Here is a 27,175-nt window from a genome sequence, read left to right as displayed (position 1 = left end):
TTTATTGATTTTTTACAGAGAAGAAGGGAGAGGGGTAGAGAGTTAGAAACATCGATGAGAGAGAAGCATCAATCAGCTGCCTCCTGCACACCCCCTACTGGGGATGTGGCCACAACCAAGGTACATGGCTTTGACCGGAATCAAACCTGGGACCCTTCAGTCTGTAGGCCGACGCTCTATCCAATGAACCAAACCAGTCAGGGCTGTCCTGGATGTTTTAAATGCTTCATTTCATTTAATTAAAAAGAAAATTCACAAGAAATATGTTACTAGGATTCCCATTTTGTAGATGAGAAAAACTGAGGCACAGAGGCATTATGAAGTTGCTAGTAAGTGAAAGAGATAGTTTTCGGTATTATTTACCTACATTTAGAAAAGTTGTATGAAGGGCATGGTTTATTTAGATTTAAGGGGGAAACTCTATTGTTAGTCTCTCCTTTAAAAAATCTAGATTCTTGAATTTTTTAAATCCAAATTTGCCACATTTTATTTTATTTCTTCTCTGTACTGTGAGGTATTGGTACTTTCTTCATGAGGAAGGCAAAATGAACACATTCCACTCCTCTCTATCATTTTCATTATTTTCTTACTCCACTGAAATAATAGCCCCAGAAAGGGCAATTTGTACTAGTATAAAAGAGGCAGAAGAAAACACTAAAATCAGTGTTACTCAATTTTGGTACAGAGAGCAAGGCCCTTTGCTCTCTTGAACAGTTTCATCCCTAAACTTTAGATCGGAGAACTGGGCTCAATATTCTCTCTCCTAATTCTGTATTAGTATCCATTCTGATGAACTTCCGACTTCCTACATAGAATGTCATGGGAAGGAGATATATGGACTTAACTTATTTCATCTGTAGAATTTGGACACTATCCACATCCCCTGAAGGTGGTATGAATCCCTACTAATTTCATGGCAAGAGGAAAGGAACATCAATGTGATTTACTGATGGTACTGGGTTGAGAGTCAGAAATCCCTCCTCCGCAACTCATTCAATGCAACAGACCTTTTGGCCCCAGGCACAATGTATTCCTGTGAATTTCTACTGCCTCTTATACAAACTGCTGACTGTAGAGAAACTTGATCAAAACATCAAAGATTACCAGAGAAGCCGTGTTTGTGCCCTTCACGACCATTGATGAAGTACCTTAACCTCGCCTTCTCTTGATACCTTGCATATGGTCATCTGTCTTCCTGACTACTACTTCATGTGGCTTATTTGTAAATTCAAGCAAATGTGCTTCCAACTGGCACTGATACATCACTGATGCCAAAATATCAGAGAGGATGAAGCATAAGGACATATTTTTTGATTCAGATGGAAAATATTACAGATTTATGGGAAAGTGATGACAATAGCTATTCTGTGATATCTTCATATAATCAGTACCTTTCCATGCCTCCCTTCACCAAATTTTATGACCTAAAAACTTATTCAAAGGAATTATTCTCTTGCTGACCCAAAAGGTACAGTGGGGTAGGTGTGGGGATGGGGCTGGTTGCCTGAACAATCCGGCTCTGACTTTTCACGTACTGGATTTTCACTGCTTTCCAATGACCACTTACAGAGCCATAATGCACAGCATGTCTATTGATGTCCCATTGATATCGATGTGATTTTCCCTAGTGGATTGAGGGCAGCACAGCATACAGCCATTAGCATCTAAAGGTTATGTATAATGGATAATAGAGGAAAATGAAATAGCAGAAAGGAATTTGCACTGGAAACAAGCAGTAAATAGTTTCAGTGAAAGATTTTACTTGGGTTATACAGCAAACTGCAAAGAAGGATTGAAGAAAAAACAATGACTCTTACAGATTCAGCAAGAGTTGAGATTTAATAGTTTCATATTTTGAAATATATTACTTTTCAAAATTTCAACCACACAAAGCCATATAAAAATCATCTTGTGTGTAACAATTCTTATGTGACATCTTTCACCTGAATGAACATTTATGAATTCTTACTTTAACCTTCTGAGGTGATCAGCAATATAGCACAGGTGGGGTAAATCAAGGAAGAGATATTTGCTGATTTACCCAAAGTCACATATTGCCCAGATCATGGCAGAACTCAGAACAAAGTTACAGTGTTTGCCATTAGCATCTCATGTTGAACCCATTCGATTTACTGTGCTAGCCTTTAGCCTGATATTTCTTTGTCTAAAATATCTCACAGTAAATTACTTCAATAGATCTCTCTCACCAATCAACAATCTTAGTTGCACTCACCATTACACTGGATGATCTGGGAAATCTAATGTAATTTGTAACTTAATAGGAAAAAAAAGTCAAACAAATGGGACTACATCAAAATAAAAAGCTTCTGCACAGCAAAAGAAACCATCAAGAAAACAACAAGAAAGCCCACTGCATGGGAGAACATATTTGCCAATGTTATCTCCGATAAGGGTTTAATCTCCAACATTTACAGGAACTCATACAACTTAACAAATGGAAGATAAACAATCCAATATAATCAAAAAATTGGCAAAGGACCTAAATAGACACTGTTCGAAAGAGGGCATACGGAAGGCCAGGAGACATATGAAAACATGCTCAAAGTCACTAATCATCTGAGAGATGCAAATCAGAACAATAATGAGGTACCATCTCACACCTGTCAGAATGGCTATCATCAACAAATCAACAAACGACAAGTGCTGGCGAGGATGCGGAGAAAAAGAACTCTCTTACACTGCTGGTGGGAATGCAGAATGGTGCAGCCACTGTGGAAAACAGTATGGAGTTTCTTCAAAAAATTAAAAATGGAACTCCTCTTTGAACTAGTAACCCACTTCTAGGAATATATCCCAAGAAATCAGGAAACACCAATCAGAAAGAACATATGCACCCTTATGTTCATAGCAGCAGAATTTACAATAGCTAAGATTTGGAAACAGCCTAAAATGCCCTAAATGCCCATCAGCAGATGGGTAGATTAGAAAACAGTGGTACATTTACACAATGGAATACTATGCTGCTGTAAAAAAGAAGGAATTCTTCCCATTTGCAACAGCATGTATGGACCTGGAGAGCATTACGCTAAGTGAAATAAGCCAGTCGGAGAAAGATAAATAGCACATGATCTCTCTCATTTGTGGAATATAATAAACAACATAAACTGATGAACAAAAATAGATCCAGAACAGAGAAACACCGAACGGACTGTCAAACCTCAGAGGGAAGGCAGGGGAGAGTGTGTGTGGGGGGGAGAGAGGTGTAAGAGATCAACCAAAGGACGTGTATGCATGCACATTAGCATAACCAATGGACATGGACACTGGGGAGGTGGGGGCTTGTCCTGGGGAGGGGAGTGTACAGGGAGGGGTCGATGGGGAAAAAAGGAGACATATGTCATACTTTAAACAATAAAAAAAGAAGCAATAGTGACTGTAAAAAAAAGAATAGATTCATTTCTCAAAGAAAAAAGAAAAGAAAACAATTGTCTAGTGGATTTGTTTAGAAGCTACAGAGTTTACTGCAGTGGTAAAGGGGCCACAAGGCTTAGCACTCTTGCAGGGAGCAATGGGGGAAAGTGGTCATGTGTAATACTCTCAACAATAAAGATGAATAAAAAAGATTTAAAAAGAGCATGTGACTAGAGTCAGTCAGCTCTGGCTTAAAGCTCAGGGTCCCCACTTCTTATGATCTCTGAATTGAAATGTGCCATCTATGTGATTTTTTACTTTTACTGTGCTTCAGTTTCATTTATAAAATATATTTAATACTGGTACCTATTTTTAAGGATTTTTGTGAAAATTAATTGAACTAATGCAAATAAAGTGCTTAGTACAATTCTGGTTTTTTTTTCAACAAATTTTTAGTAACATGGTTGCTATGTATCAGGTACTGTTCTTGGTGCTGGGATACAGCCATAGACAAAATGGTTAATTCTGAGAACCAGTGAATTTTTGTAGTGAATAATAATTATAAAGTTGATAATGGTAAAACAATAATGATATTTAAAATCCTATATAATAAAAAGCTAATATGCAAATTGTCCCCACGGGTGGGAGTTCCACTGACCGGGAGTTAGACCACCAGGGGTGACACAGAACATGACAGGCATCAGTGCAGGACTGGAAGTGGGCAGCAGTGGAGGTGCTGCCAGGCCTGATGGGTCCTGACGAGAGCAGGACCACAGCAGGATGGTGGAGCAGGTGAGTGGGCGGTGCCAGGCCAAGGCAGGTGTGAGCGGGGGCCCCAATTGCCCTGCAAGTTACCCCACAGATTGGCCCTGATCACCAGCTAGGCCTAGGGACCCTACCTGTGCACGAATTTCGTGCACTGGGCCTCTAGTCCTATATAACAAAAGGGTAATATGCAAATTGACCCTAATGGCGGAACCACCAAGAATGACTGGTCGCTATGATGTGCACTGACTACCAGGGGGCAGACACTCAATTCAGGAGCTGTCCCCTTGTGGTCAGTGCACTCCCACAGGGGGAGCTCTGCTTGGCCACAAGCTGGGATGATGGCTGCGAGCGCAGTGGCGGTGGCAGGAGCCTCTCCCACCTCCTCAACAGCGCTAAGGATGTCAGACTGCAGCTTAGGCCCAATCCTATGGGGAGTGGGCCTAAGCCACAGTCAGACAGCCCCCATGGGTTCCAGACTGTGAGAGGGTGCAGGCTGGGCTGAGAGACGCCCCCCCCTGCCCCGAGTGCATGAATTTTCGTGCACCAGGCCTCTAGTTTATAATATAAATATTATGTTTTTGGCACTATACCAAGTGCTTTAGTTTTTTTCTTTTTAATTCTATTTGTTTATTCTTAAAGCTGTATCTCCAGTTTGTGGGGAAAAATATGCCAACATGCCCCGCCAGTGTGGCTCAGTGATTGAGCATTGACCTATGAATCAGGAGGTCACAGGTTTTATTCCCGGTCATGGCACATGCCCGGGTTGCGGGCTTAATGCCCAGTAAGGGGCATGTAGGAGGCAGCCAATCAATGATTCTCTCTCATGAGTGATGTTTCTATCTCTCCCTCTCCTTTCCTCTATGAAATCAATAAAAATAAAAAATAAAAATATGCCAACATAAATTTTTTAGGTTCTGAGTTTATGTTGATGATGATGGTTGGTCTGTCATTGTGCAGGGTGTTGGGAGAAAAGATCCCTTAGTTGTATTAAAACCCCTGCCTTAAGGAGACACTTGGAAGATAGTAAAATGTCTCACAGTGATCTGCAGAGTCAACAAAATTAATGACTTCTAATATATTCCTAGGGGTAAAAACATCAAGTGCTTTAGTTTTATCAATTCATTTAATTCCCGATGTGACAGGTACTGTTTTAGGCCCATTTTGTAGTTGATGAAATTGAGTCCTTAAAAGTTTAAGTAATTTTCTCAAGACAACATGCCTAATAAGTGGCAGAGGTCAAATAAATCCATGATCATAGCTATTGTACTGTACTACCTTACTATCATGATAAATTTATATATCATTGTTTTACCCCATAAAAAAAAGCATGGTAATGAAATGAATAAATATATAACCTAAACAAGTTTTACAGTATATAATACAATTGTTGATGCAAGAGTGGCCATTATAACAAATTTAAATAGAAACATAGGTTTGAACACAGTATAAAACTAATAATCAAGAGCTTGATGTTACCTGGATTTGTTTACACCAGGGGTTAAGTCTTAGAGCTCAAACATTATCTCTCTATATAGTAACAGTTAATAGAAGATAACCCATAAGATAAGAGTTTGTCTTATAATTGAATAAGAACATTTTAAAGAGCCTCTAATTTATTTAAACTTTTTAAATTACTCCTTGTATTGAATGATTCCATATGAAAGTCACGCTTATAATACAGTACTTTCTCATTCCCCTCCTCCATTCCTTCAGCATTATTTCTCATTATAGGTTATTAAAAACCAAATAAACACATGTTGGGTTATCCTGAAATGTCTGAGATAAAAGACACATTTTTATATGGTAAGGTAATATTATCCACATTTAATAGTAGCATTGTTTAAATAAATTCAGATTGTACAGTGAAAATATAAAAGACTTAATCATAAACATTAATAGAGGCTATGATCCTATGTTGTTGACATTATCAGTGGCTTCTCTACAAAATACATGTTTATTTACTAGCCATTCCCTATTCTATGAGTCCTTTAAACATTGATTTTGTGAACATTTTTATTATTCAAATTTTGAAAAAAAATCAGAATCAACCAAATTTAGTTTATTATTTATAATTATAGGAAAATCTAAATCACTTTTTGTCTACCTCTCAGAATCATATTCATTGTATCTTCCTGGGTCATTCTGCTTCAATTAGGAAATCGGGTTAAACCTGAAAAGAAGTTATTAGTGACATACCTGGATAGAAGTTTTTTCCTACCATGATATTCTATTCATTCTAGGAATAGTGCTTTCACAAAATACATGTTTCTTAAGTTAATTTACATTTTAGACTGCAGAACCACTGGAGCAAGGAAATTAATGTTCAGTCAAAACAAAATGCCATCTGGAAAAATCAATACCATTTGCTATCAAGTGAGGTTGACTTTAATCAGGGTGACTGAAGAACAATAATTATTTTTCTTAAAAGTAAAAAGTGTCTCACAACTGTTTTCCTCTTTACTTTGCCAAACACAGTAACCACACAGATTTGCAGCCATTTACCTTGTAGAAATAAGAATACATTTTAAGGTCCCAGTTACAACTCTGAATTCTTGGAAAGAAATTATGCACTGGATTTTCTGATAGCTTCCAAATAACTACTACTTTAATGAAATTGCTACCTGAAAATTCAGTAGCACTATTATTGTTTAACTATAATTTAAGAAGCTATCGTAGATTAGTTCTTATGACTTCTAATGAGGAAACCATAACAAACCTTTTAATTGAAGGGAAAATGGTTAACTACAGTAATTGCAATCAATAAGATTGTGTTAGTAGCATAAATATTTCTTCTCAAATAGCATTCCATACTCTCCTTAGCAGTATTTAAGGTTTGAAAGTGTAAAAAAAACTAATTAGAAATCCATTCATTATTTATAATACTAAAGCCTAGGTTCAAATTTGTAGGACCCAGAGTTGAGAGAGAACCACCACCGACCAAGCAAAATAAGACTTTGATTAAGAAGAAAAGTGAGACATGGGAAAACGGGCTTACCAATCACATAGGCCAGTAACAAGGCCAAAGTCACGGTGATTGCAGTGGCACTCAAGGCTGTACACTTCCAATTGCAGCACCTATAAGGTTTGTTAAAGGTAAAGGCAGGTCTGGAGAAGGTGCTTCTAGGAAGTGGCCTCGGAGGCGGCGAGTACACAGTATTGGACGTCAGAGGGTAGTTCTGACTGGTTGCACTGAAGATAGCGGAGGAACCAGATCCATGTTTAAACAGGAAATGTCTGTGATAAGGAAACAAAAATTTGGGCTTTTAGCAATGCAGTTGCTACAAAAACAGAATCTCCACTAATTTCAAATCATCAGAGGAACTGGGAGGGGCTCAAATCAATTTTAATGTACCTAAGATTTAGCTCCAAATTGCCCTTGGTGTCTCCCTCTTGTTTTCTGATTTTAGACCTTTAAGAAGAAGAAAGAAATTCTCCATTCCCTGCCTTTCTGGCTAGTGAATTTCTCACACTCTGAGCACTAATCTCCCGCATTTGATGTTATTTTCTATACTATTCTCTTTCATTAACTATGATACTCAAGAGTAGATTCAAAAACAGAAACATCATCAGGCATTTGGTAATTTGAATGGCCTAGAAACCAATATTTTATTTAGAGACTAGCTTTCACAGATATATTTTCATCCAATATTTTATTATAAAAATTGTCAAACATACAGATGTGAAAAATTTTTATATAATGAATAAACATACACTCACCAACTAGATTCTACAGTTAACATTGGACTCTACTCATTTTTTCAGATTTTTACCCTTCTCTACATTCCTATTTTCTTTATTTTTAAAAAAATATACTTTATTGATTTTTTACAGAGAGGAAGGGAGAGGGATAGAGAGTTAGAAACATCGATGAGAGAGAAACATCAATCAGCTGCCTCCTGCACACCTCCTACTGGGGATGTGCCCGCAACCAAAGTACATGCCCTTGACCGGAATCGAACCTGGGACCTTTCAGTCTGCAGGCCGACACTCTAGCCACTGAGCCAAACCAGTTAGGGCTCTACATTCCTATTTTCATCCATATGTCAGTCCATCTTAGATTCTAAGCATTTCAAAGTAAGTTGCATACATCAGTATACTCTTTTCACATATTTCAACTTGCATATTATTATCTAGGGTTTAATATTTTTATAGATTTTTAATATAGAATTTATACATGACAAGTTTGGCTTTTTTAGATTTCACATATAAGTGATATCATATAGTATTTGTCTTTCTAATTTATCTCACTTAGCATAATGTCCTCAAGGTCCATTCATGAATTTGTAAAAACAGACAGTAGAATGGTTACTGGGGCTCAGGGTCAGGGAATAAGAGAGACGTTTAAGGGTACAAACTTGCAACTAGTAGATAAATAAGTCCTGGAGATCTGATGTACAGAACAGTGAACACAGACAACAATATTGTATTATAGACATCAAACTTATTAAGAGACTACATCTTAATTATTCTCATCACAAAAAAAGAAATAATTCTGTGAAATAACTGAGGTGTTAGCTAACAATACAATGGCAATCATATTGGAATATGTAAATGTGTCAAATCAATGTGTTGCACACCTTAAACTTAGACAACATTATATGTAAATATATTTCAATTAAAATTATTCAGGATGAAATTCACAAATATTAAATGTACATTTACTGAGATTTGACAAATACAATAATCTGTGCAACCCAAACCCCTTTCAAGAGACAGAACATTTCCGTTACCCAGGACATTTCCTCCTACCTTTCTAAGTAAATCCCTGTCATCATCCTCCAGGGGCAGCCACTATTTTCTTCCATGCATTAATTTTGCCTGTCCTATAATTTCACTGTGTCTCATGTTTTAATTACTACAGGATAATTATTCACTGCTCATGACTATCGTAACATGGATATTTCATAAATAGTAGTACATGGAAGAAGTTGCCAAAAGCAAATAAGTGAAAGTATGTTTTTTTGGGGGGGAGGGGCACATACTTTCCACTTGTGGAGTGCTAACTGTCATGAGCTGTGTTAACACTCTATCTCAGTCTTTAGTCATATGAAATAGGCTACATTATCCTCATTGCACATTAAAGGAAATAGACGCCTAAAGAGGTTAAATGACTTCCCTAAATAAACCTAGCTAGTGAATGACAGCGAGAATAGGAACCCAGGTCATTCTGGCTCCAAACCCCTTACTCTTAATCACTCTACTGGGCCACTTGGGCAGTAAAATGCACTGCTAAAGCAAGCACATTGAAGTGCCACATGTTAATGTACTACAACATAAAACCTCTCCACTAGCAAAGAGCCAACATCACCTTGTACGTGTGCTATATGCCTCAAAGTATAAATCATCAAAATTATTTAAAGACTGGTTTCTAGCTTCCATTTTTAAAGAACAAAAGCATATATATATATATATATATATATATATATATATACTCTCTACCTTAATGAAAAATATTCACATTAGAGAATTTTGCTTTATGGAGGGTAACTTAGCATTACACATCAGAAGCTTTCAAATATGCATATTCTTTGGCCCAATAATTATGCCCATATGAATTTATCCTCAGGAATGATGTGTATGACAATGCATATAAGAATTCACTCATTGAAGTGTTATTTATAATAGCAAAAAACAAATACCCAAATGCACAGTAATAGGTATGTGGTTCAGTAAATCCTATCTAATTAAGAGGTAATATGCTAAGTGACCCTCATGCCATCGCAAAGATGGCAGTGCCCACAGCCAATAAGGAGGAAATATGCTAATTGACTGCCCTGCCCTCAAAGATGGCGGTGTCCACAACCAATAAGGAAGCGATATGCTAATTGACTGCCCCACCCTCAAAGATGGTGGCACCCACCGCCACAAGATGGCCAACAGGAGAGGGCAGTTGGGGGCAACCAGGCCAGCAGGGGAGGGCAGTTGGGGGTGACCAGGCCTGCAGGGGAGGGCAGTTGGGGGCAACCAGGCCTGCAGGGGAGGGCAATTGGGGATGACCAGGCCTGCAGGGGAGGGCAGTTAGGGGAGACTGGGCCAGCAGGGGATGGCAGTTGGGGGCAACCGGGCCAGCAGGGGACGGCAGTTGGGGGCAACTGGGCTGGCAGGGGAGGGCAGTTGGGGGTGATTGGGCTGGCAGCGGAGGGCAGTTGGGGGTGATTGGGCTGGCAGCGGAGGGCAGTTGGGGGCAATCAGGCCAGCAGGGGAGCAGTTAGGCGTCGATCAGGCTGGCAGGGGAGTGGTAGGGGGTGATCAGGTTGGCAGGCAGAAGAGGTTAGGGGCAATCAGGCAGGCGAGCAGTTGGGAGCCAGCAGTCCCAGATTGTGAGAGGGATGTCTGACTGCCAGTTTAGGCCTGATCCCACAGTGGGACATCCCCCGAGGGGTCCCAGATTGGAGAGGGTGCAGGCTGGGCTGAGGGACACCCTCCCTCCCCAGTGCAACAATTTCATGCACCGGGCCTCTAGTCTATATGTAAAAGGCTAATATGCAAAGTGTCCCCTCAGGAGTTCGACTGGGAGACAGAGAGTTCACTTGTTATGACATGTGCTGACCACCAGGGGGTGGCGTGGAACATGGCGGGCAACCAGCAGTGGTGGTGGGGTGCTGAGGAAGTGAGGGAAGGAGGAGGCGGGGAGGCAGGGAGGTGGGCGGGACCCTATGGTGGCGGTGCACGGGTGGTGAGGTAAAGAGGAGGTGGGGAGGCAGGGAACCTGATCAGCCCTGAATGCCAGCCAGCCTAGGGACTCTACCCATGCACAAATTTTGTGCACCGGTCCTCTGGTTCTTTTATAAATACATAGTAGAATACTATGCAGCATTACAAATTTTATTGTAAAAGTATATCTATTCACTAGAAAAAATCATTACAGATATCACCAAGTGTAAAAAGGTAGGCTTTAAGACAGTTTTGGCAATCTATATATATAAAAGCCTAAGCGACCATTACGACTGGTCGACTGAATGACTGGTTGACTGGTGGCTATGATGTGGACTGACCAGCAGGGGGTAGACACTCAACACAGGAGCTGCCCCCTGATCGTCAGTGTGCTACCACAGCCAACCTCCTGTGGCCAGCCAACCTCCTGTGGTCCCTCCACCCCGCCCCCCCCCCCGGCCCCGATTGGCCCAGATCGCTGGCCAGGCCGAGGAACCCCAAATTCGTGCACTGGGCCTCTAGTAGGATATACATTTTAAACTTTAAAAAGCATATATATATATATATATATATATATATATATATATATATGTATATCGAAAAATAATTTGTGTTCTAAGGGTATTTTAAAAAGTTTTATGCCTTGAGCTTATATTGCTTTTGGAACTAGTATCAAAGAGATTGGGGGTAGGGTAAGTGAAAAAAATTGTACTGGCTAACACCCACCATATGCCTAGTTGGTCCTATTTATGTGAACATGATTTACCGAGCACCTAAGAAGTCCAGGCATCAAAGTAAGTACTTTATATGCATTCTTTTGATCCTCATACATTGTAAGGTTGATACTATTATTCTAATCTTACAGTTGATGAGACAGAAGCCAAACGAGGTTTAGTAGGAGTAGAGTGGTAGTTGTAGTTATCATAAAGATAAGAAGAAGTTAACATTCATTAAATGCTTATTTGTGCCAGGCATTGCTCTAAACACTTCAGAGTATTTTATTTAATCTTCACAATGATCCTATTACCTAAGTTCTGCCAGATAGATAAGAAAACTGATGCACAGAGAGGTTAAGTAACTTGTCCATGGTCCCAAAGCTAGTAACTGGTGAAGCTGAGTTCCAAACCCAAGCAATTTCACTACAGAGCCATCCTCTTACCCACTACACTACAGTACACTATACTAGGGTTACGCAGTTAGTAAGCATATTAAGATTTCAATCCAGGCCTAAAAAGGCACAGAAGAAGCATGCTTGCTATTGATTTTGGCATATGGATAATACTGGATTGAGCCATGCTATTATATTAGCCTGTTCCTTTGGGACCAATGACAAAAATATGAGAATCAGAGTTGGAAGGAATCTCAGAAATCAATAGCCCAGCACCTCATTTTGCAGTTAGGTAAACCAAGGCCCAGAGAATAAAAGTGAATTACATAAAGGTAACATAGGTAGTCTAAAGGCATGAATGAACTTAGGATCTGGTCTCTTTCCAAACGGTGTATTTCCATTGGCCCACACTACCTGCCACCCACAGTCTCCACTGGATCAGCACCAGGTTCTAATCTCCTGGATTAATTGAATCAGGTTAAACAAATACAATCTGTTTTAGCAACACTACAGGATACATATCTTCTTCTTCATGTCACATGCTTTTATAATACCTTTTAAATACCACCTTAACTATTTTGGATGAATGGGGTTCATTACAAAGAAGCTACTCTTTCATTGTTAAGAACCTAAAGGAGTCATTGCTGCTTCTAAAGGCACTCAAATTTATCCCCAGAATGGAGAAACATTATATAGTAGAAATAAGAACACACATATTTTATTGAAAAAGTGACATAGCATTATGCTCCCTCCATCTGAATGCACTTCCTTTTGAGGCCCTGAAATCATCGTCCTCGTGTCACAAGGAAATGGATTTCTTCTTTAATGTCTGGTTAGCTCCCCCAGCCTGTGTTTTCCCCTTTGGCCATCTAATTGACTAGTGAGCAAAAAGTGTAGCATTTTGCAGACAGCAGAGTAGGGTTGTTTCCCCATCTCCCCACCCCTGCCCTGCGGTTACTCTGGAGTTGACAAATATCACGTATAAAAGATCCTGTACAGCAACACTCTGATATGTTCCTAACGGATAAAAGAGAAGCCCAGCAGTATGGAGCTCTTTTATTCAATGTTTGAAGATATAATCTTCGATCCTTTGCATATTAAAGAAGGAAAACAATTGGATTTTTGAGACATCGTAAGTGGCCCAATATGTTGGATATTGATTTGGTTTGGTAGATCATTAAGAAGCAGAAAAAAAGACAAAAAAAAGAGACAGCATTGTTGGCTATTATGATGGCAATTACAAGCAATAATCGATATCCCTGAGCACTGTAATTTCATCCTGATATACACCAAAGGATTTCCAAATGCAGTTTCATAAGTAAAATATTACAGTATAATGAATAAATTCAACAGTCGGCAGCAGAGCAACATTCAAACTAATTCATATTTGAATGGAATCCAAATCACAGTCCTCAGTAAGGGGAGATAACAAAATGAGTTCATATACTGAGATTCCTGTTTTCTTATTAACAAGCTCAGATTAAGATTCTATGCTGAAGGAGATCTCTCTACTTTAATGTGCATTGTGAAAAACAGCAACGCAAATGCTCTGCATTGTCATAGGCTTTGCAGTCCATTGTTGGAAAGTGAAGTTACTGCTTAAATGTGTTTTCACAGTGCCTGAAAAAAAGTAGCCGCATAAAGACAAATGCACAGTGCTAGACTTCAGCTATGTGCTCATAAAATCAGATCATCTGTCTAAGCACATTGCTTTTCCCTGGGGACCTGAGGATACACTAAAATGTTGCTATCAATTTCATACAATTGAGGTTTTTTTTCCACAGAGCAAATGATAAAAATGCAGTCCAAGAGTTTATGTGTAAGTAGTACTCTCCTTTGCATCTGTTTTAATATTCAAGTTCAAATTTAAAAAGGAAAAGCAAGATATTGCCAAAGGAAATGGGCATATAAGGAAATTGAAAAAAAAATCTTCAAGACTGATGAGACCCAGTGGTGGTAAATGGGAATATAATAAATGCTCCTGTAAGGATTTTAAAATCATCTATAAAAATCATCTATAAACCCCTCACACTACATAATTCTGAGGGTATCTTTTAGCACTAAATAGGAAACAGACAGAAATCTACAGCTTTGTAACAACAGATTCATAAATAACCGATGGATTTTTTTCTTTTACATCTTGTACACATGCTTATGAGATGAATATCTAAACCTGTATTCCCTTAGCTATAAGCACCTGACTCATTTTTATACCTAGAGGAAGAAATTCAACTTACTTCCAGTTAGAAGCTGAGGTTGTTTTTTAAAAAATAAAAAAGAAGACTGCATTGAAAAGGCCTTGAGTCAATTATTAGGACCAAATCACATTCAGATAGGATACTGGAATCTAGGATTTAAATATTCTTTTAAAAAATTTTAAAATCTATTTGTATTGTGATAAACCCCCACAAAAATACAATTTACCATCCTAACCATTTTGAAATGTACAGTTCAGTAATGTTAAGTGTAATACACTATTGGAAAACAGATCTCCAGAACATTTTAAACTTGCAAATCTGAAACTTTATACTCATTACACAATAATTTCTCTTTTCCCCCTCCCAACAGTTCCTGGTAACCACCAATGCTATTTTCTGTTTCTATGAATTTGACAATTTTAGACAAGTCATGTAAGTGGAATCATATAGTACTTTTATTTTTGTGACTAGTTTATTTCACTTAATACAATGGCCGAAAGGTTCATCCTTGTGTAGCATACGACAGGATTTCCTTCCTTTCAAGGCTGAATAATATTCCATTGTCTATATACCACATTTTGTTGATCCATTCATTTTTAGGGCATTGGAGTTGCTTTAACTTCATGGCTATTGTAAATAATGCTGCTGTGAACATGGGTGTGCAAATCTCTCTTTGAGATACTGCTTTAAATTCTTCTGGGAATATATATATCTCCAGTAGTGGTATTGCTGGATCATATAGCTCTATCCTTAATTTATGAGAAACCTCCATACTGTTTTCCATATAATTTGTATCATTTTACAATCCATCAATGATACACAAGGGTTCCAATTTCTCTAAATTCTTGTTCACACGGATTTCGTATTTTTGTGAGAGTAGTCATCCTAATGGGTGTGAGGTGACATCTCTTGTGGATTTGATTTACATTTCTCTGTTGATTATTGATGTTGAGCATCTTTTCCTTTGCTAGATGGCTGTTTTTATATCTTCTTTGGAGAATGTGTATTCAGAGTTATATATTCTTATGCCTCCAAAATCACAAGAAAATAAAACAAAATGCTATACTGGATCACCCCATTTTCATCTCTGACAAGACTACCTAGTGTTGTTTTGTGAAAAAGCATGGTATCTGGCCAAGGTATCAATCTCAACATGTCTAGTCTTCCCTTAATATCCCATTCTTTTTTAAAAATATATTTTATTGATTTTTTACAGAGAGGAAGGGAGAGGGATAGAGAGTTAGAAACATCGATCAGTTGCCTCCTGCACACCTCCTACTGGGGATGTGCCCGCAACCAAGGTACATGCCCTTGACTGGAATTGAACCTGGGACCCTTTGAGTCTGCAGGCCAACGCTCTATCCACTGAGCAAAACCGGTTAGGGCAATAGCCCATTCTTTATACTCTCTTATTGATGTTAACTGTCATTATCAGCTTGGACAACTTTCTGGGGTAACAAGTTGTACTTCTCTACTAAAAGCTACATAATAAAGGATTTTATTTTATTTGTCCCAGGGTCCCTTCTTCAAAATTTTAAGCCATCCCATCTATATGTCCCCTCCAAACCTTATATGCCAAGTGTTCATAAAAAGTCTATACTCGCTCCATGTCATTCATAAATTTTAAAAAGATTTGCTGGATACCTTTTCTAAGCCTTACTTTTTCTAGGCTTAAACTTTAGTTCTACAATCTATGGTCTAGATTGGTAGTCTTATGATTTTGCAAGTAGGATAATTATGGGAGAGCTCTTTTTTTAAATCATTCTGTGGCTTTTATTTCCTCTCCTCTTTTATTTTTATTTACTTTTAAAAGATTTTTTTATTGATTTTGAGAGAGGGAGAGAGAGAGAAACATTGATGTGAGTGGAAACATTGATTGGCTGCCTCCTGCATACCCCCTACCAGGAATCGAGCCCGCCACCTAAGAATGTGCCCCGACCAGGAATCAAACCAGCAACCTTTCAGTGCACAAGACAATGCCCAACCAACAGCCACACTGTCCAGGGCATCCTCTCCTCTATTGATCAGAAATAATGTCTGCCCTCCCCCTTCAACTGCCTCCGGAGTATACATTCCTTGAGGGCAGGGCTTAGGTCTTAATTTCCAAGTATGTTGTCTCATATTCCAAAGATACTCAGTGAATATACACTGAGTGGCCAGATTATTATGACCACCTGATGTTTGTAGGCAAATTAGCTATAATTTCACGCTGAAGTTGCTAGAGGGCCAGACCATTATAAACGTCTGAATAGCATAACATATCTAAGTATCGTTGCTGATCAAGTTCATCCTATCATGTTGATGGAGTATCCCAATGGAGATGGCTTCTTCCAACAAGACAGTGAGCCATGCCATGGTGTTCGTATTGTGCAGGAGTGGTTTCAAGAACATGAGGGAGACTTTACCTTGCTTAGGTGGCCCCCACAATCGCCAGATCTCAATCCAATTGAGCATTTGTGGGACGAAGTTAAAAGAGCCATCAGGCAACTGGTTCCACAACCATCAAATCTCACAGAACTGGACAGTGCTATTCATCAGGCATGGTGTCAGATTCCTCACATCACCTTTCAACATCTCATGGAGTCAATGCCAAGAAGAATCGCCGCAGTATTGAAGGCAAAAGGTGGCCCAACGAAGTACTGATGGGGTGGTCATAATAATCTGGCCACTCAGTGTATATGATTTGTATAATGCCTTTGCTTCTTCTAAAAGACTCTTAATTCACTGTACAAAAGGAATGGGACTTGGGGACTCTAAAATAAGTGTTTCACTTATAAGAAACTATCCCTTGGTTTATCAAATGTAAAAGGACAACTATATGCTTTTTGTTTTCCAATAATTTAAAAGAAACAAAAGAATAAAAGAAATAGTTGATTCATATTTCATCTGTTTCTGTGAGACATTTGCGTAATGAATTACTGTTAATGAAAATACTAATAATTAGAAATGATCACTGTTAATGATAATGGTAACAGCAATGACCTTTTATTGAGCCTCTACTACAAGCATGTCAAACTCAAAGGCAACACGGGCCAAATAAACAAAGTTTAATTATATGTGGGCCACAAAAAAACAAAAGCTTCAATTTTCATAGAAATGTAGGTTTATTTCCATAGAGCAGTGATGGCGAACCTATGACACGCATGTCAGAGGTGACACGCAAACTCATTTTTTTGGTTGATTTTTCTTTGTTAAATGGCATTTAAATATATAAAATAAATATCAAAATTATAAGTCTTTGTTTTACTATGGTTGCAAATATCAAAAAATTTCTATATGTGACACGGCACCAGAGTTAAGTTAGGGTTTTTCAAAATGCTGACACACCGAGCTCAAAAGGTTCGCCATCACTGCCGTAGAGACATGCTGAATACAAAGGGCTGAAATAAATTAGTAATCATCAATATAAAATAATAGAACATTTAATAAAATTAATATTTTTTCTTGAAAATTAACTTACTAGACACTGAATAACTGCACAAATTAATAAGCGTAATGCAAATAAACCTACTTTTCTTGTTCTCCGAAAGAGAAATATTTCCTGTTGCACACACCAAACAAGTCAGTCCAAGACTAACGACATGGCAATCGGCTGCTAAAATATTCGCTGCTAGTATTAGTGGAGAGAAATGGTACGCCTGTGCATAAGGTGAGTAAGGGAAATGAATGCAACACGATTATAGTAATCAATCATTAGAGAACATTGTAGTTTGTTATTAATAATTATGGATAACAGGATATTGTAAAAATTAAGTTATGAAATTTTTATTAAAACGTTTCTCACATACTGTTATGTTGCCTGGGCCGCAAAAGTATTCGTTGTGGGCCACATGCAGCCCTTGGGCTGTGAGTTTGACATGCTTGCTCTACTAAGTGCCAGGTACTCTGCTAAAATATCACATGATCTCACTCATTTGTGGAATATGAAGAACAAAAACAGATCCAGAGACACAGAAGCATCAATCAGATGCTCAAACCTCAGAGGGAAGGTAGGTGAAGGTGGGGGTAAGAGGGAGAGATCAATCAAAGGACTTGTATGCATGCATACAAGCATAACCAATGGACACAGACAACAGGAGGGGTGAGGGCATGAGTGGGGGGGCAATGGGGGGATAAGGACACATATGTAATACCTTAACCAATAAAGAAAGAAAAAAATACTTTGTGTTTTCTTCCTCACCAAATCCTCACAATAACCGTATAGATAGATGATATTACCCACATTTCACAGTTGCAGAAGCTGAGGATCAGCTATTAAGGTAAAATAAATTTCCCAAGGTCATACAACTGTTAAGTGATAGTAGTGGGAAATCTACTTCTGTTTTGCTGATTACTAGAGCATAAGCTACATGAGAGTAGAAATGTCTGTCTTATTTACTACAGTATCCCCAGCATCTACAATGATGCTTATTAAATAGTTGGTGCTTGGTAAATATTTTTAAATCCATACATGAACTATAAAACGCATTCACGTAATCATTGTGCAATACAATCTTATGATATCATTGTTATCACTCATGATGTTAATCTTTAAGATAATAAAATCTTCTTAATTCACATGATCATCTGGCATTTTATCTTTTTAAAATGAATATATATATATATATATATATATATATATATATATATATATAATTATACAATATACTAGAGGCCTGGTGCATGAAATTCGTGCACGGGAGCAGGGGGGTCCCTCAGCCTGGCCTGCACCCTCTCCAATCCAGGACCCCTCGGTACTGCTGGCTCTTAACCACTCACCTGCCTGCCGGCCTGATCTCCCTAACTGCTCTCCCCTGCTGGCCTGATCCCCCTAACTGCTCTCCCCTGCTGGCTTGATCTCCCTAACTGCTCTCCCCTGCCAGCCTGATCACCTCTAACCACCTCTGCCTCAGCCCTGCCACCATGGCTTTGTCTGGAAGGACATCCGGAAGGTCGTCCGGAAGATGTTCAGTCTAATTAGCATATTACCCTTTTATTAGTATAGATGCCACCTTGTCCTAAAAAAGCAGGTTGTTAGCAGGTTTTCCTATCATGGAAGGGGAGCCCGCAGTAGCATCATGGGTTCTGACCAGGGCTTATGCACTCCTGCTTTATCTCAGCAGATGATATTCCTAGAAGAAGACTCTTGGATGTACCTTGAACATTTCTATCGATTTTGCCAAATCATCCTCCAAAAATGTTGAACCACTTTAAACTCCCACCAGCAGTCATGTGTGTGCCCCCTGTCCTACTTTGATGCCAATATCATTGATTTCCCACTAGAAGCTTCCCTCCCCTCAGCCGGGACTGCTTGGCACTTGAGCCAACCTCACTGTTCAGCCCGGGACTTGATTTCCCAAGATAGAATTATGGAGGAGGAAAAATAGTTTTCCTCTACCTTTCTGAGTTCTTAGTGGAGGCCCTTGTAATGAATGACAGATTACCAAGAGAAAAACAAAAGTTCATTAGCATGTGTACCTCATGTATATGTGGGAGATCCTAGGGAAAAATGAATAACTCCCCAAGGTGGCTTAGAATCCAGATTTAAATACCTTCTTCCTAGGGAGAGGAGACAGGAGATGTAGGCCTCTTAGAGGAGAGTAAATGATTTTTAGGAAAGATGAATGGGGGTGGGGGGAGATAGTTTGTCACAAAATTTGGGTGTGATGTCAACTTCTAGTCTCCTGTCCTGTGACAGGAGTCAGTCTTCACTGGCTGATGACACTTTTCTGATTGAGGGAACCTTTTTTTTGGGCGGGGGGTCCGATTTTAGGCAGATCAGGAGACTTCAGTGAAAGCCTCTTCTTGCATTTGCTGTTTTTCAAGCATCTGCAGCTCAAGATCATCAATATAACAACACGGCATATGTTGGGGTGGCATGTTCTCTGACCTTCAGAATAAACCCAACAAAAGCTTGTTTCCTCTCTTAGATGATTTGCCACAGTAGCGTTATTCCCTGGAGACAGTATCCTGAGAGTGGTCATAACATACCCTGTGCTTGTAGAAAGGTGTGGGCCATATCACTAAATAAATCAGGGTCAGTTTTCTCATCTTGTGGAAAGGGAGATAAAGTTATGATAGTTTATCTCCCTTTCCACAGGTTTCCTGCGGGTTTGTGTCTCCACTGCAGCCCCAGTGGCCCCAGTGCCGCCGCCGCGGTGGGTCTTGGGGCTGCTGGGTGCCAGGCCCCCCTGTGGGCTGTGTCTCTGCTCCTCCGACCCCAGTTGCCCCAGCGCTGCCGCAGCCCCGGGGCTTGGGGCTGCTGGGTGCTAGGCCCCCCTGCAGGATGTGTCTCTGCTCCTCCTGCCCCAGCGGCCCCAGTACCGCCACGGCTATGGGGCTTGGGGCTGCTGGGTGCCGGGCCCCCCTGTGGGCTTTTGTCTCTGCTACTGACCTCAGCGCCACCATGGCCGCGGGGCTTGGGGCTGCTGGGTGCTGGGCCCCCCATGCGGGCTGTGTCTCTGCTCTTCCAGCCCCAGCCATGGCTCAGGAGTCCACCAGCTCCCCTCTGGAGATGCCCAGGCCCCTTGCCTTGATGCTGAATGCCACTCACTCTGCCATTGCCCCAGGTTCAGGGCTCACAGGGGGAAGCCACAGATAAGGGGGGTCACCGTGAGGGCAGTTTCGCCTCTGTGGGGGTTGGGGCTGCTGGGTGCTGGCCCCCCTATGGACTGTATCTCTGCTTCTCTGACCTCAGCAGCCCCAGCATTACTGTGGCTGCGGGGCTTGGAGCTGCTGGGTGCTGGGCCCCCCTGTGAGCTTGTGTCTCTGGTCCTCCAGCCCCAGTGGCCCCAGTGCCACCGCAGGCTTGGAGCTGCTGGGTGCCAGGCCTCCTTGAAGGCTTGTGTCTCTGCTCCTCCGTGTCCCCCACCCCCGCAGCGGTGACCAAGCAGGCCCAGAGGCCCTCCACCAGTGGGTTGGGGCAGAACGCCTGGCCCAGCCTCTGCCATCTTTGTCAAGGAGTGACAGCAATTTGCATATTCCCTCCTATTGGCTGTGGGCGCCATCATCTTTGTCGTGGAGTGATGGCTAATTTGCATATTACTATTTTATTAGCTAGAATAGGGCAGTGATGGCGAACCTTTTGAGCTCAGCGTGTCAGCATTTTGACAATCCCTAACTTAACTCTGGTGCCGTGTCACATATAGAAATTTTTTGATATTTGCAACCATAGTAAAACAAAGACTTATATTTTTGATATTTATTTTATATATTTAAATGCCATTTAACAAAGAAAAATCAACCAAAAAAATGAGGTCACATGTCACCTCTGACACGCGTGTCATGGGTTCGCCATCACTGGGATAGGGTGTCCCAAAAATGTATATACACTTTGAATAATTATTAATTCCAATGGGTTAAATAAAAAAGAAAGAAACATTAATTGAGTTGTCAGCTATTAAAGTGTATGTATATATTTTTGGGATATCCTATATTCTATAATGTTTTGACCAAGTTGCTTTAGAAGACCCCAAAATAAACTAAAATAAACAATTATCCTCCACTTCATAATAATGCCCTTTTAAGCCACCCTCTCATTCTCTTTCTCCAAGTTAGATCCATGATCTATAGATATACCTTTATTTTTATTTTTTAAAATATATTTTTATTGATTTTTTACAGAGAGGAAGGGAGAGGGATAGAGAGTTAGAAACATCAATGAGAGAGAAACATCGATCAGCTGTCTCCTGCAAACCCACTACTAGGGATGTGCCCGCAACCAAGGTACATGCCCTTGACTGGAATCGAACCTGGGACCCTGCAGGCTGACGCTCCATTTACCGAGCCAAACTGGTTTTGGTGAACTTTAATTTTAAAATTGATATTAAAAAGCCTTATACCAGTTGAAGGGTAAATATCACATTAATATTTTCCATTAATGCAAATATTCTTGTATTAAAAGACTCTGGCCAATATATCAAGATTATTTACTTAGATAAGTAAGCTTACCATTTTTTCATTCTCTATTTATTTAACAGTAATTTAGGGCCCAAGATATGGTGTGGAACCAGTAATCCTTTCAAACTAGAAAAGAATTGGAAAACTATGGGTAGGTGAGATTTTCAATTTTCTTATTATTTTATACATTTTCACCAAAAAAGAATTATGGAGTGCCACCCCATAGTTTTCAGTAGTTCATTTTCCAACAGGGACCATTTTTAATGGGAATAAACATATGACCTAGGCAAAATTTATGAACACACGTTTGAAACTAAACCAGATCCCAAATTTTCTAGGATTTAAAACATTTCTTCATTTTCTAAAGAAAGTCAATTATATTTCCCCTTGAAAAAGCTGAAAGTCTGTTCCTAGTTTTATTCAACAGAGCAATCTTCTAGTTTTATATAATTGGTTTTACTGGTTATTTGCTTATTTCTTTATTTTTATTTTTAGAGGAGTGGGTAATGGGCAGAGTATTAAATACCCTGATTGCCTTTTTATTCATCCTCATTTTATACAGACATGTATTTTCCTAATTTATTTTATGAGGCAGTTGATATGGCATACTTTTCTGTATCACTTGTTTTTATTGAATTGTAATCTATATTAGCAAGGACATCTTCCTTTAAAGAAAGAGTACTTCAAATTAATTATAATGGAATATAATAAGGACAGAACCTGAGTTTCCCACTAAGCTATTCAGGTTGAAAATCTAGATGACCATTCTAATGCAACTTTTGAAGGATGTTGATCAACTTTTGCCTGACATTAGCTTTCATCTCTTTGAAAGTCTTAGGCATTAGTACATTAAAGGCAAGAATATTCTATAATGCCATAAAATAAGAAATGCCACTCAAATCAGTACTCTAACCTATCCAGCATAACATTTCTCTAAGGGACAACCTGGCAAAAGGTATTGCTGTCCTCTGAAATATCAGCCTCAAAATCACATGTGGCCTGAGGCTCAGTGCCCCCTACTGACCAACATCTATGTTCTCCTTTCTTCCTGAACATATAAATTGACTATATTTCCTAGTTATCATTTCTATTAGGTATGGTTATGTTTATGAGTTCTGGCTAAAAAATAAATGAGAATTTTGAGCAAAAGTAGTATTTGACACTTCCAGTCTTCAATCCTAAAAACTTCCCACCAAGTCCTGGCAGGTGTAGCTCAGTGGTTGAACATCGACTGACCTATGAACTAGGAGGCCATGGTTCGATTCCCCATCAGGGCACATGCCTGGGTTGCCAGCTCGATCTCCAGTAGGGGGCATGCAGGAGGCAGCCAATAAATGATTCTCTCTCATCACTGATGTTTCTATCTCTCTCTCCCTGTCTCTTGTCTCTTCCTCTCTGAAATCAATAAAAAATATATTAAAAACAAACAAAAACTTCCCATTGATTATCCCCAATCTTCTTCCTCATCCACCGCCTAAAAGAGAGCATACTCAGATATGAAGGAACCTAGGACATTCATTTCATGAAACATTATAAAGTCATGAAAAATATTAAGAATTTTTAACCACATAAGCATATTAAATATGCTGATAATTGTCTCCAAACACAATGCCCTGAAAAGAGCATCCTTATGCATGACTTTATCAACCCCACTCTCTAATTCTTGCAGCCTCAGTTAATTGGACCAGAATTGGATATCCAACCTCAAAGACAATCATATTGCCATTCATTCTCATCTCTCATATTCTCTCTCTCTCTCTCTCTCTCTCTCTCTCTCTCTCTCTCTCTCTCTCTCTCCTCCAAGAAATTTAGACACAGAAACCCAGTCAACTAGTGAAACCAAGATGCATGGTCACATTGAGCCATAGCTAGAGTTAAAGCATAATATAGGAGCAGTTTAAGAAATCCCATCTAGAATGAAGACTAAGAATAGAACATATATGCATAGAGAAGCAGAGATGAGATATCACGTGGCCCCAGAAAGAAATAGAATGATGAAGAGAGTTCTATCTCTCATTAGGCCTCTGATTGCCCTTTCCTTTGCCTGTGAGCTTATCCTGTATCATTTTTTAAAACATCCTTTTTACTTGATTTAATTGTAAAGCATTTCTTTTCCCATTAACTAGACACTCTGTAAGGCAATAAGCAATTTTCCATATTGGGGGAAAAAAGCAGAATATATATATATATATATATATATATATATATATATATATATGTATGGTTATGTTTATGAGTTCTGGCTAAAAAATAAATGAGAAGTTGCTATTGGTATGTGTATATATATATATATATATATATATATATATAATCTCACATTATATATATAATCTCACAATCACAACTGTGCCACACAAAAACAAAATGAAGCACAACTCCAAATTGTACTGCACAGAGATCTGATCTAGAAGAAGAGATACAGAAATTATTTATTGATTGATTGATTTTAGAGAGAGAGGAAAGGAGGAAAGGGGGAGGGAAAGAAAGAGGGATGGAGAGAGAGAGAGAGAGAGCGAGAGAGAGAGAGAGATGGATTTGTTGTTCCACTTATTTATGCATTCATTGGTTGATTCTTATATGTGCCCTGACTGGAGATTGTACCCTAAACCTTGGTGTATTGGGACAACACTCTAACAAACTGAGCTACTGGCCAGGACCACATACAGAAATCTTAATCATAACTATATTTGGGTGATAGAACTTATAGTTAATTTTCTTTGTGATTTCCTGTTTTTTCCTCCCCTATTTTTGAAATGAAGGTGTACTACATTATAAGGTCCTTCATGATCTGGCCTCTGCAGGCCTCTCTAGCTCAGTACTGCTATTGTCCCCAATGTCGTCTAAGCTCTGGCCATCTGATCTCATGTGTAGTTTCCAAATGTGCCATTTTCTTTCAGACTTTTGTGTCCTTGTAAGCATTTTAGCAAACAATAATATCAGAAGAGCTTAGAAATGCCCAAGAGTAGTGTAGATCTAAAGTATAGGCAGGAGAGAGAGAATAAAGAATGAACCTAGGGAGAATGAAGAGTGTAGAAGGGAAAGTAAATGAATAAGAAAGGAAATTTTATAGATAGGTATATGGTAGATAAATAGATAAGACTGGATATGCAAAGGTAGAGGATCACTCATTAGTTGTTCTGGGAGTCACTCTGGCCTTCCTTGCTGTAGGCCAGGGGTAGGGAATGTCTGGCCCTTGGGTGAAATCATTTAGTCTGGCCCTGCCAAGGCATTAGGGGTGAGTTAATTAAATGTTTCACCAAATATAGCCAGCTAATTTTTAAGTTGATAATTTTGTATGGCCCTGGAATGATGTAATAAATATCCAAATGGCCCTTGGCAGAGAAAAGGTTCCCCATCCCATGCTGTCAGTTGTCTGGATCTGATCTAAATAATCAGCAATGACTATAGACTGGAGAATTACACTGTATTTTTCCAGCTTTTTACATTCCCAGAACACAAGCCAATTAAGTGCAAGCATAAACAGGTCTATATTCACTGTGTCAAAAATATATTTCTCTTGCTCTTATACAGAAATACAAATACAGGGTATGACAAGTTAATTGGGGATAAATTTATATGAGGAATTGCCACTATATTAAAAAGAAACCAATTGACAGGACGTGGGGGGCTTAGAGCTAAATGGATATAATTTAGCAGTTGTTTTTGTCCATTCAGGAAGCTATAACAAAATGCCATAAATTGGGTGTCTTATAAACAACAGAAAAATGTTTTTCACGGTTCTGGAGGCTACAAGATCAGGATGCCAGCATCGTTGGGTTCTGGTGAAGGACCTCTTCGGGGTTGCACACTGCAACTTCTCACAGTGTCCTCATGTGGTGGAAGGAGCTAGGGAGAATCTGAGGACTCCTTTTGATAGATACTAATCCCACTCATGAGGGCAGAGCCCTCATGACCTAATCATCTTCCGAAGACTCCACCTAATACCATCAATTTGGGGATTAGGTTTTTAATATATGAATTTGGGGAAGATATAAACATTCAGTCTATAGCTAAGGTTTCCAGCCCAAATAGCACTATAGATTGGAGAAATACCAAAACCCTCCAGCTAAGACTCCAGAGGAAAGGAAGAGAAACAGGGAAGATGGGAGGGGAAATAGAAACTCTGAGTCTGAAGAGGGGTTGAATGAAGTGACCAGGTAAGGAAACAATGGATTTGCATCATCATGAATCTAAAATAGTGTTTCTCAACTGGGAAGAAATTGGCACATGGGAACATCTGGCAATGTCTGGAGACATTTTTGGTTGTCACAACGGAGGGGAAGTTGCTATTGGTATGTAATGGGTAGGAGACAGAGATGCTGCTAAACATCTTGTAATGCACAGGACAACCTACAACAATGAACTAACTGTCCAGCCTGAAATGTCATAGTGGTTCAGAAACCTTGGTCTAAAACTATTCCTCCTATTGGAAAATGCAGTTTTGTTATTGTTGTTGTTTTGTTTTGTTGTTTGTTTTTTTAAATAAAACCATCCAAGTTTTTATTCTCTTTTGCAAACATTTGGTACAATTAGTCTTCCACTTGATAGTTGTGAAAACCTGAAAGCACAGAAGTTAGCTGCTGGCCAAAGTCTTACAGTAAGTCCATGACCCAATAATTTCTTACATTATTAAGAAAATGGTGAGAACATTTTTGTGTGCTATGATGAAAATGCAATTGAGTTCCTGAAAAAGATTCTTTCATTGTCACTCTTAAAATTTGTTTTGCCCCACTCCTATTTGATAGTTAAGAAATAATTTGTATCATAAGCGAATATAGATTTAGAGATCCAGAATGGGGTCAACAGTGTTTCCTTGTCTCTTCTGTGTTTTTTTTAAAATTATTTTATTTTTATGTTGTTGTTTAAAGTATTACATATAGTATTACATATGTCTCCCCCCCCCACTGACCTACTCTCGGCCACCACCACCCCCCAGCACATGCCCTCACCCCGCTAGTGTCTGTGTTCATTGGTTTGCTTATATGCATGCATACAAGTCCTTTGGTTGATCTCTTACCACCCCCTCCCCCAACCTCCCCTTCTTTCTCTCTGAAGTTTGACAGTCTGATCAATGCTTCTCTGTCTCTGGATCCATTTTTTTTCATCAGTTTATGTTGTTCATTATATTCCACAGATGAGTGAGATCATGTGATATTTCTCTTTCTCTGACTGGCTTATTTTGCTTAGCATAATGCTC

General features: G+C 39.3%; 1 protein-coding gene across 3 annotated transcripts in view; it reads right to left on the bottom strand.

Annotated features, from left to right (window-relative positions):
- Positions 1–27,175, bottom strand: part of TENM1 (teneurin transmembrane protein 1) — a 596,847-nt gene that overhangs the window by 342,347 nt on the left and 227,325 nt on the right. For all 3 annotated transcript variants that reach the window (XM_023756535.1, XM_023756543.1, XM_023756550.1), the window contains exon 5: positions 7,136–7,374. In XM_023756535.1, coding sequence (XP_023612303.1) covers positions 7,136–7,374 — 239 coding nt within the window. The remainder of the gene's footprint in view (positions 1–7,135; positions 7,375–27,175) is intronic.

The sequence above is a fragment of the Myotis lucifugus genome, unplaced genomic scaffold, assembly GCF_000147115.1.
Source record: "Myotis lucifugus unplaced genomic scaffold, Myoluc2.0 scaffold_2, whole genome shotgun sequence".
Taxonomy (NCBI): domain Eukaryota; kingdom Metazoa; phylum Chordata; class Mammalia; order Chiroptera; family Vespertilionidae; genus Myotis; species Myotis lucifugus.
The sequence above is the reverse complement of the archived record's forward strand: the minus strand, read 5'-3'. Positions and strand labels throughout refer to the sequence as shown.